Consider the following 11839-nt stretch of genomic DNA (forward strand, 5'->3'; position numbering starts at 1 on the left):
GGGGCCGCAGGGAACTGCGCTGGCGGGTCAGGTCTTCTCTCAGGATGCGTCTGGTTCCCTTATCCCGGTGTATGTGTCTGTGTCCCGGGAAATGTTGATCTCCCCGTGTTTAAACGCAGCAGTCAAACCACATGCTCGGGAAGTGGAAGACAGAGGGAATTCCTTCTGGTACCGTGGAGGAGCCGAGACTGGCTGCGGTGCTCGCTGGTTGAATGCTTCACAGGACAGTTACTTAGGTTTCATGCTATATTGGAATAAGAATCAGGAAAGTCCTGAAGGTAATGGCCTTAGTTCCCACTCTGCACAGGAATCAAGCTCGCAGCATAGGAGAGTAAGAAACCCTGCAGCTTGGTGATTGTGTCACTTTCATTCATGCCATGTGATGTACACACATACAGGAGCACTAGCAAATGGGTGGTATCACTATTCCCATGAAATGTTTAATTTTCACAGTGATACTTCAGTTTGTCTCACTCCAAACTAAAAAAATACCCGTTTAATTAAAGTGAAAGGACAGTAAAAATATTTAATTGCACTGGAACAATTACTTAGAACGAAGCAGAACAGTTTGAACAGGAGTGGATGAACCTGCTGCACATATCCCCTGAGTATTGTGGACTGTGGAATTTAGGGTCATGACCTGTAAAGGTTCAGTTCACTCACACAGAGGAATGTAGTTAATATTAATTCTGGGTCTTCTGTCCTGAGCAGACATTCCTCAGCCTGAGCTGTTGTATTAGAGGTAGGGCATCCCTGGGTTTAGTAAAAAAAATAGAACCCTGCCATATGCTGCCTCCCAATGTGCCCAAAGAAGGTATCAAAAGTACTACTTTTCTCAATGGGAGAAGGATGGATTGGGCACAGGGCAGTGTCTGTTAATGTCACTTCAGCTGTGAACTGTCAGCTGAGGAAGAAACAACATGGAAACTAGAAATAATCTATAATGATAGTATTGTCAGTTTCCTTTTATTTTTCTAATTACAGTCTTTTTTCAAAAATTTTCATACTTGTATCTTCTGGAATTAAAAGTTGAAATGCTTTACTATGTGAAGGTACTGAAGTATAAAATGAAGTTAACTCTGGCAGTAAAGACCTAAGGTTTAATAAATTCTTTGTGTGTGAGACAGATTTTAGAGATGCAACACCTACTTGAACTAAATTTGCCACTATCTAAATTTCTCAAGTGGCACCCAACCTTTGTTTTTACAGTGATTTTCCAGTATGTCTGGGCAGTATATGAAATAAGAAGAAACCTATGCCTGTGTGTTACACCTGCTTTGAAATACTTGCAGGAGCCAGTGCTGAATTCTCTTTACTTCATTTTGGTAGTGGTAGAGATAGGACTGAAAATAGGGAACTTCTTTGTTTTGGCATAAAAGATAGATACTGCAATTCAGCATTGCAGCATACATCTGGATGAGCCATCCTTCAGAAATGCCCAAAATACTATTTAGCAGGACCAGGAGCTGGCAAGCCAGAATTCCTGTTTCCCTGAAGATGGTAGGGAGGATTTGATCCTCCAGCGGCATCTCTTTTCATGGGTATAGGCTTTATAGAAAAAAAAATTAAAATTTATCTTGCTACAAGAGTTGTTTTTAGTCAAACCCTAATTCTTCTCTATGAATCAATGTCAGATATGTAGATTTCACAGTGTGTGGTTTGACCTAAGTAACAACTATTAGGTTGCTGTGGTTGTTGTGGTTGTTGCCATTGGTGTCCTTTTAGCATCACTTGTTACGGGACCTTCCTGGCCATCCCAAAGCAGCAGTGGCTCCAGCTCCTGAAAAAAATTGTAGTAAAGAGCCCTTCCCTCTCAGAAGTTAAGGTGTAGTGAATGATGTTGCAGGTAGTGATTGCAAACCACTTAATTGTTATAATGTTTGACAAATTTCCAGCACTTATTCCCAGAATTGCCAGACACCTATCTTGGATGCTAATGTCCAGGCAGCATAGGGAATGAGGAATAAGAAATGAATGTGAAGAACTTGGTGCTTTGTTATTTAATCATGAAACTTAGCTTTTCTCCTCTGCTTCTAGTTAGTTATTTCAAAATATGAGTAATGTTAGTAAAATGATGAGTTTTACTCATTGACATTTTTTACCTGGTGTTATTCAGGTTCCTATGTGAGATGACCTTGAAGGAAGCAGTTCTTGAACTGGATATTTTAAATTAGTTTATGTGCTCACTCTGTGAATAAATGGGACAGGCAAGGAGCTTCCAACAGGTTTCAAAGGATTTATAATGCTTAACAGGACAGTTACTTAAGTTTCATACTAAATTGTAATAAGAATCAGGAAAATATAACTGGGATTAGGAGAAATTTGAATAGAATCTTTCCCTTTTTTCCCCCTTAAAGAACAATGGACTTAATGTGTTTTCTTAGTTTTTATTAAGAGTTTAAAATGTTTGATTGATAATGTCCTCAAACTTTATGTTTGAAAGTTGTGATATTCTTTTCTGGCACTTTTAGAAAACAGAAAACTTTTTTGTGTTTATGAGATTTCACTAACTGCAGAAAATGTTTAACATAAACTGCACTGTGTAATCTTTTATACAGTAGTGTGTCTCTGATGTTTCACACATTTAAGAGATTGTATTTTCCTTTATCTGTTGTACTTAGGAGCTGAATTACTTGTTATCTAAGTTATTGCTGGCAATTTTTTCCTGTATTTGCTCAGCCTAACTGCTAATTAAGTCCATGCTACTTGAATACTGACTGATATTAGAGTACAGAACTACTGAGATGATTGGCCATTCCCTTCACAATTTGTAGCAAACCTTTTACTCAGTCTTCCTCAGGGCACAATTCTTGCTGAGCAAAGCATTGGTTGGTGCTACTGCAGCAATGGCACTTGGGCTGTCCAGGTCATCCTGCTCCAAAAAAACAAATAAGCACATGATTAAGGTTGGTTTTATACTTTAGCACCTACTAAAAACCATAAATAAAGTGGCTCCTTCTAAGTGTTTCACTTTTATCAAGCAGTTGCCCAAAAGCAGGTGGGAAAGAAGACAACAAGGATGCTCCTTTGCTTTAGTATTAGAGGGATCAGAAGTTTTAATGTATTTATAAGTTTTATGTTTACCTATTAACCTATTAACTACTCTAGATTTTAGTAAATTATCTCAGTAAGCCAAGTGCAAGATACAGGAAAAAAACGTAGTTTAAAAATTAAAATAATTATTATGTTTCTTAGCATAAAACCAATAGGACAGCCTAAGCTGGAAGCAGAAACAGTAATATGGATGGATTCCTGAATTCCTGTCAATAGGAATTTAGTGCATTAGCTCAAAGTAATGACATTTTTCCTAGATAATTTCAAATGACCCACTGATACTCAAAGGAATGGCCGAATCTTCTCAGTATCATTCTGATGTTGAAAAATCATATTGAGTTCTGAGTCTGTGTTTATTAAACATCCTGCTTCCTCACTTAGAATGAGAGTTTTTATAATCTCTAATCTGATTTTAATGACCAAGAAACCTCCAGTAAATAACCTTGTCCCAGGACAGATGAGCCCAGGTGGTTCAGAGCTGGATCTGAGCTACCAGGAGCTGACTGCTTGGAGGTTTTTTTATGACCACTCTTCTCTGGGCCTTTTCTTGCCTCACCTTGTTGTTACTGACGTGCACACACAGATAAAAGTAGTTCTGAAGCATTAATATGATTTGTTACATGTCTTTGTTTTAAACTGAAAGTTTAAAATCTGAAAATGTCTGAAATCTGCTAGTTCAGAAGTTCATGTTCCTCTTAGAGCAATGGTGCTTAGCCAGCTGCATATTATTCATTGTCTCTGTTCCTATTTTGTCCCTATTTCACAAAGTTTCAAAATGACTTAGCATTCATTCGAACTTTGTTTTTTTCATATATTCAGCCTCAGTGTCTTATCTTTTTGCTCTGTTATGTCAGACAAGAATATGTGTAGATTCTGTGTGTTTTAATGCACATAAACCATGCCAAGAAGTGATCTGAGAAATTATTTCACTTTGATAGTAAAAATTGCTGGTGGAGTGGCTCCTTGGCCTGCAGGGCCATCTTCAGTGACCTGGTAATCTGAAAAACTATACTAACAGATGAAGTTCACCAGCTCACTGTAATTGTATGGTTGGAAGGTGGTCCACAAGAAAGCACATGTGGTGGCAATGGCATGTTGGTTTAGAAAAATTGCAGTGCCATAATGGCTACATATCTATACTGGTTTCTGAGGTAACTGCAGCAAGAGGTGGCTCCAAATAACCAAATACAAACATTTCTCTGTTCTTGTTAGCTCCATCTCTCTGCTGTGAAACTGGCAGAGTTGCACAGTGATCTCAAAATACAAGAAAAGGATGAGCTAAGCTGGAAAAAACTGAAGGCTGAAGGGCTGGATGAAGATGGAGAGAAGGAAGCCAAACTCCGACGCAACTTAAATGGTAAAGTATATCTTTGAAAGAAGGAGTTTAAACTTTGCATCAGACACATGCATAGTTAGACACCTGTATTTCTACTTGAACCTTTAAATATCAGGCTGTCTCTCTGGACACTGAGCACACACAAGTTCTTTGGAGGTCAATAGGGAGCTGCAGGAGGCTAACAGATTCCTTTGCTCCTGATATTTTCAGAAGAGGTAATTAAACCTGGGACCTCTGTGTCTTAAACTGTTAGGTTATCCCCCATGAGCTGCAAAATCCAGCTCTGCAAGTCAAGGATGTAGCCAATCTCTCATCTTCCATACATCTGTAGTTGGTTCTAATGTTTCTTTGTCTTCTGTTCCCTTGCAGTCATTATGACAAAATATGGAATGAATGGAAAAAAGGACTCTCAACTAGTTGATACCAACTATATTAAAGATGGTACAGAAAGTGACACACTGGATGATCCAAGACTGGAAAAGTTATGGAGCAAGGTGAGTAAGGTTTCCGGGAACTGGAGTGTAAGAAATCAGCATTTCTTCGTTGAACTATTAGACTGTGTCTTTTGAGAGCCCCTGGATTTGGAAATTAAGAGGTTTAGAACTCTTCTGGTAAGTGCTGTCCGAGCTGCTGTGCTCTGTATTGACTTATCTTTTTGCCCTGAGGGTATCCCACCTGCATGCAGATCATCCAGCTGTGGCAGGTTGTCTTTGCAAAACAAAGCACCCACATCGGTCTGCATGGGGGATAAGAGCCTGAGTCCAGTGAGGACAGAGTAGTCAGATTTCACTGAATTCATTGTTTCCCTTAGTGTGACTGTCGCACCGTGTGGTAGGATATCTATGGTGTTGTTCCTGTTGCTTATGGGCTTTTTAAAAGAGATATATTTAAAATAGAACCATTTCATAGATTGTTTAAAATGTAATTTTCTGAGGGGAAGGATTTTAAATAAGGACTTTCCCAACCTAACATTCAAGTGAAAATTTCCAGGATTTGCATTCATGCATAAAAAGTAGAAAGTGTACTGTCAGTTTGGGCAATTAAAACTGGCAAAGTCGTAATTTTCAGAAATTAAATAATACAAGCTTTAAGGAGCAAGTAGTAGGTGAAGCAAAGAATTCTCACACCAGTCTAGTGCAGTGGTAGTAAAGCAGAAAAAAGACTTGGTGGTTTTTAAAATGCTGCTGGCAAGGGCCATGGTGTCCTATGCTTTGGGAAACAGTAAAGTGCAATAGACAGAAATATTTCCTAAGCAAAATAAAGGGTTGGGGCTGAATAGGTATAAAAAACATTCACTTTTGGTCATGCATTGCAGCAAGTCCCCACAGTGTTTGAGCAGTGCTCCCCTGATTGTTGCAGAGCAAGTGCACAGTAGTGATAAAGTCTTCGATTACCAGTAGAGTAAGATGAAATAAAGACTGTTTAATGTCAGGCTGCATCCCTCATGCAGACAGTTCCCTTCAGTTGCATATGGAGCTCCATGGCCCTTATTTCTGTATGAAATTGTTTTCCGTGGAATGGAAATGTCAGACGCTTTTCACCGCGTGGTCCATAGCAAGTCTAGCTTTCTAAGTCTGAAGCCAACTTCATTTTGGCATGATTAAAGCCATCTTATCCATCAATGTCTAAATCCTGACCTCATACTAATATTAAGAGAATTAAAACAAAAGATCTAAGGAAAAGCTGCACTTAATAATTTTCTAAATATGGTAGGAAGGGGAAAGACCTTTTGGCAGTTGAGTGCACTTAAAAGCACTTGGCCTGGAAAGCATAATGTGCTTTTGTTTCTTTCAGGCCAAGACCTCTGGGAAGTTCTCTGATGAGGAGCTGGATAAGCTTTGGCGAGAATTTAAGCATCACAGAGAAAAGATTAATGAATATAATATTCTGCTGGAGACCGTGAGCAGAACAGAAGGTGCCCGAACATTTCTCTGATGTTTTGAGATCAGTACAACTCTTTTCTCTGCCCATTGCTTCCATCGTTTCCAAGTTTCTTTGAAACTCCTGGAACTCTTGACATTTCTGTCAGCACTGCCTGCAGATGCTGACATTTTTAGATACCGACTGGGTTTAGTTCTGCATTAGCTGCCAAAAATCTTGCCAGCTAATGAAAATGTTGCCATATCAGTTTTCTGATTCTGCCTGCAATTCAAGCAAGGAAGATGCCATCAGATTAACAGTGATAGCCATAGTAGTTTACTGGAAATCATGCAGCAAACTTAGATCCACTGCTGCAAAATGTGGTTCTAAAGTCTGCAGAACATGCATGTTTTGTCTCACCAGTTGGGAGCCCAAGGGGATATACTTGGAATATCTTAGGCATCAAGCCTGAGGTGTGTTAGAGCATCAAGGATCTGAATCCAGTTTACTGTACTAATCCAAGCTGAAATTGTTAGAGCTGAAGTATTCTAAAGCTGCTAGTTTGATGTTTGCATTATATAGTCCAAATTGGAAGCTGCTGAAGGTCATTTCACCATCAGATGTCTTGATTGGTTCATGCAATGTCCAGGAAGGAAGGCATGGGACTCATCAACTGTCCCTATCCCATTTCCTTGGGATATCGCTAACCTAGGAAAATAGGAACATTTCCTTTCCAAAATATTACTGAAGTGGCTAGTAGGAGTTAAAAGGCATTTCTGTAATAGCAACCTCCAAAACACTGAGGGATGTTGATGTGAATATTGACCTGCAAAAGGAATTGCTGCTGCTTAAAGTCTGGGTTTGATGCTTTATTTATACTCAGCTCAAATGCTAAAAACTTTGCATCATTTATTCACCCAAGATTTAGGGGATTTTTGTTGCTTTTGACACATCAGTGTTTGGCCCAATATCATTAACATTTATTCTTATTCAACAGATATCCACAAAAATGTTATCAATCCATCTGAAGAGAACCTGGTGAAAGAAGAAATCTTGCACAACAAACACAGAGAACTAAAAGAGAAACTCAGAAGCATCAATCAGGGGTTTGAGCGCCTGCGGAAAGTCAGTCACCAGGGATATGACACAACCAGTGGTATGATACAGTGGGGTTTGTGCTTATGTGGGATTAATTCCATTTTAAAAAAAATAAAAATCAGTTGGCAAGTAGTAAGGTGTAGTCACAGTCTCACAGTACATAGTGTACCACAGTGAGCTGAAGAGACACAACCAGACTGTTCTATTTAGAACCCAACACTAGAAGCCTAATGAAAGGGTAGAGACAACATGTTAAGAAGATAGTTCTGTCTTCCATGCCCACATAAGAAGGAATATTACACCTTCAGCTCCAGGAGGGCAAGTAAATTAGACAACATGCAGGGCAAGTAATGCCATTATTCAGTTCCTAGGGGTTTCTTTTTGCTTTCAAGAATGGCTTGATGCATCAGTACTGTAGTTTCATCCAGTACTTTTTTCTCCTATTTCTTCTAAATAGACGTATTAGTAATGCAGTGCTTAATTTTTCTGTGTGTATATATGTGAGAAAACATGCTCATCTTTCATAGGAATTGGGCATAAAAGCACCAAGTCCAGATTTTCATTTAGTGGTATGTGTTTGTTTAGAATTCGAAGAACCAAGAGTGATTGATTTGTGGGACATGGCCAAATCAGCCAATTTCACTGAGAAAGAACTCGAATCTTTTCGGGTAAGTAGAATTCCAGTGAGATAGCTTACAGAAATATTTCCCACATAAAGAAACCCTCAATGTTACTCTGATTGCAGCCACTTCTGTGTTACCCTCCAGACACCATAGAAAAAAGTCCTGCTTTTTTCTTAATGCTTCAGATATATAAACATGTATGTAACTAGTCGCATGGTTTTGTTATCAGCAAAATGAGAATTCTGAATCCTGTCAAAGCAAGTGTTGAATATTTTAAATCTTTGAAGGATCAGGCCCTGCTTCTTTGTTTTCAGTGTACCAGACTTATCCCTCTTACACAATGTCTTAATGACTTCTTGGGAACCAGTGTAATCTGTGTACTCAGCAATTTCCCTCTTATGCCTACCCCTTGCACTGTTAACTTCCCGTGTTGGAGCTGTGTTGAACTGATCCGAAACTACTGTGGTAAAGATTGCTTTTCAAGGAAATAGAGAAGTTAATTCCTGTGTACTTCATGCCAGTTGCATTGAGAAAATGTTTGATTTTTTTTTATCTGATTCTGCCTGTTTATCAGAATTGATTTTGATTAATAAGCTGAAGAAGTAACTCTTTAGGGCTTCAGGGAGCTGCATGTACAAAAGATGTTGTCTTAGTGGCCGAGACATGGTTAGGGACACTTTGAGCTTCTTTTCCAGATAAGGTAATGAGAGTTTTAACTGTCTGGCATGGGGTTTGAAATCTGTCTCTCTTAAATATCAAAGATCAATCTTATTTATTGTAACTGAAATCCAGCCCAATTCTCTTATGAAGCAAACACTTTAGTTGCACTGATTTCAGTGGTCCTGTATTCTACAAGTGTCAGAGAAAAGGTGCTGAAGTCTGCAACAAAGCTCCTGCTGACCTCAGTGGGACATTTTGGTCAATTGCATGAGAGGTAAATTTGGCCTTCTGTCTGCCAAAGTGAAAAAGAAAAACCCAATTCCATGAGCAGGAGCACATACCTGCTTATTAATTTTACTGGTTTAGTAGAAATCTTTTTCCATGCAGGCCCTCTTCATCAGACCAAACCTGTCTTGTTACTACAAATGTTGGGACATCCTAACAAAGTAAGAAAGAAGAAATCACAGTGAAACATCTGCAGCTAAGATAATTTATCAGAGCGTAAAACCCCAAGCTGAGGTCCTGAATGGAGTATGTCAAACAGACTGGAATGTTCTACAGCAAAAGGAAACTATTTTCTTGTCAAAAATACTGAAAACAAAACCTTTGTCCTTTAAAAATTGCAAAAGAACTGTTAGGATGATGGATTTTTATTTTTATTTTTTACCACTGTCTTGAAACTGGAGGAATTTTGTCAGCCACCATGACTGAAACACACCAGTGACCAAAATGAAGTGGGCTCTGTCAAGCAGTGATTTCACTCCAGGGTTTGTTTGAGTGTTGCTGGATGTAATGTGTAGAACTTCTGCCATAAGTGGCATAACAGTTTGAAGTGTTTCTATCCTTTTCACAGAGGAGGCATCCTAAGACACAGAGAAACTGAATCTTTGGCCCTGAATTAGCAAAGCAAGAGCATGGTTTGGTGGGTAGAGACATTGCTCACTCTTTGGTCCCCCCTTACCATGCTATCTGAGGGCTTGTCTCTGATATATGACTGAACATGACAGTCTGGCCACTGTCTCTGGGACAAATTGAGAGTGTGTCTTGTTTGTTCACTGATTCAGCCTACTTCATCATAGCAGACTGTAAACCCAGAAAACATTTAAGTCTGAGCAGAAAATAGCAGATCCAGGACTTGATTTTGGAAAGAGCCTTCCTTTAAAAATTGTCTCACTCCCCCCGTCTATTGTTCTTATGCATAAACTTTCATTTGGTGTGCTCTGCTCTCCTCTCCTGGCACCTCACAGCCATCAGCAGTCTGCAGTGGGTCATTTTCAGCACCTGCTTTCAAAATGAGGTGTCTGGGTGGTGATGATAATGCATTGTCCAGACATTCTTAAGAAGCAGGAACTGAAAAGCTTTCTGTGCTTGACTTAATGAAATATCATTAGGGGTGTCTTGGCAAGAAAAGAGAAAGAAAGCTTTGGAATCTTTCCCGTTAAACTGTGTGTATTTGTTGTCTTAGGAGGAGCTGAAACATTTTGAAGCAAAAATTGAAAAACACCATCATTATCAGAAACAATTAGAGATTTCACACCAGAAACTCAAGCACATAGAGGGAACTGGAGATAAGGATCATCTGAACAGAAGCAAAGAAAAATATGCCATGCTGGAAGAAAAGACAAAAGAACTAGGATATAAGGTCTGTATAAATCCAGTGTACATATATGTTGAAAGTTTAACTCCGTAGTAGAGTTTAGGTAGATTATCCAGTACTGATTTTTCATGCAAGCTGAATGACTTCCAGAAGGGGAGTTCAAGGCACATCTGTTCTCCATGTTTAGTACAGGATGCACATAATTGGTTTCTTTAAACCTAATTTTAAAAGGCCTGAAATCTCCCTGCTCTCTGCTCTTCCTGTTATCCCATATACTCAGTGAAAATCTGAATGTATTATATTGGTAATTTATTATCTTACTAAAATGTGTTTCATGTGGGTTGTTTTTTTTTCCTGATAGGTAAAGAAGCACTTGCAGGATTTATCCAGCAGAATCTCTCAAGGTCTTCAACACAATGAGTTATAAAAATTCATTTTACTTCATGGGACCAATCTGTTAACACAAACCAGATAATGTGTTTCTCTGAACAGGGCTTACCACAGAGTCCTGAAATAGTAAGGATTGAACAGATATGTCTTGTATGAAATTTTTTTAATCTACTTAATTGCCAGTTTTGTATTTGCACTATAAATTTCAATGATTAGATTATATGTTTAAGTTGCACATCTTGGATCGTATAAATCTTCATTTGGAATCAAGTAGCAGCCTTGGAAATAGTCATGTCAAAAAGAAAACTGTCTGAACTCTCAAAGGATTCTTGCTATTAAAAAATACTAATCTTACAGTCAGGTAAGTGTTTTGACCAATGAAAGCAAACACTGAGGTACAGGAAGTTAAAACAGGGGCCAGAAAGGTCTTTATTTCAATGCTTGGCCTTTTACATTTCCTACTGAAGGTAACGAAAATATTTCTACTGACTTTGAGCATTGGCTCAGAGCTGCACTGTATTTGAACTTTTCATGTGAGAGAGGAAGGAAGAGTAAGGAGGGAATAAGTACTGAAGTAAATTTGCACAGTTAGTTATTGACTAACACGTGTGGAGTTACTGAACATACATGTACAATTATCTTGTTCATTGTTGCTTGGTTTTGTTACACTTAGTCATTAAAAAATTCAAACAAGATACTGGTGAGGCTTTTTTTTTCTTCTCTTTCATATAGTGAGACCTGTTGTTTTTAGTATGTTGCTTGTTTCTGTAGTGTTCATTCACATGTTAGTTTTTAAGACTGGAGGGGTAGTTTTGCACCACACTAATGTTTTCCTATGTTTTGGCTAGGCAGAAGGCTCTCTAAAGTAGCTGCTCTCTGAGCACATATGCCAATGCAATCTCCAGTAAATATTATCACTTTCCCTTTCGAAACCATTTTTGTCTGGTCAGAACTTTGGCAAACATCAGGCATCTGGGTGGAAATTGTCTGTAATAACAGTGCTGATCCTTTATTTTCAAGGAGTATTTCAAGTGAAACTGTTTCAGGAACAGGGCCAAGACAAAGGTCCAGGGTGGGTAAACCATTACAGCTGCTTGGCTGAGGATCTGTCACTCAGATTGCAGCCCTGTGGTGTGCTGCACGAGGAAGGTGTTCTCTAGCCTCACTTCTCCCTACCTGTTCCATGAGAAATACTGAAGAGATCCATTCAGTTAGAATAAG

General features: G+C 38.8%; 1 protein-coding gene across 1 annotated transcript; it reads left to right on the plus strand.

Moving 5' to 3' along the window:
* The first annotated feature begins 91 nt into the window (after nucleotides 1-91).
* Nucleotides 92-10905, plus strand: LRPAP1 (low density lipoprotein receptor-related protein associated protein 1). The gene is made up of 8 exons (XM_009078681.1): nucleotides 92-331; nucleotides 4267-4411; nucleotides 4760-4884; nucleotides 6185-6305; nucleotides 7248-7406; nucleotides 7934-8016; nucleotides 10097-10273; nucleotides 10590-10905. Exons 1-8 carry the CDS (start codon nucleotides 92-94, stop codon nucleotides 10653-10655), a joined length of 1116 nt encoding a protein of 371 aa, XP_009076929.1. The 3' UTR covers nucleotides 10656-10905.
* The last annotated feature ends 934 nt before the right edge of the window (nucleotides 10906-11839 follow it).

Source organism: Acanthisitta chloris, unplaced genomic scaffold, assembly GCF_000695815.1.
Source record: "Acanthisitta chloris isolate BGI_N310 unplaced genomic scaffold, ASM69581v1 scaffold46147, whole genome shotgun sequence".
In the NCBI taxonomy this organism is placed as follows: Eukaryota; Metazoa; Chordata; class Aves; order Passeriformes; family Acanthisittidae; genus Acanthisitta; species Acanthisitta chloris.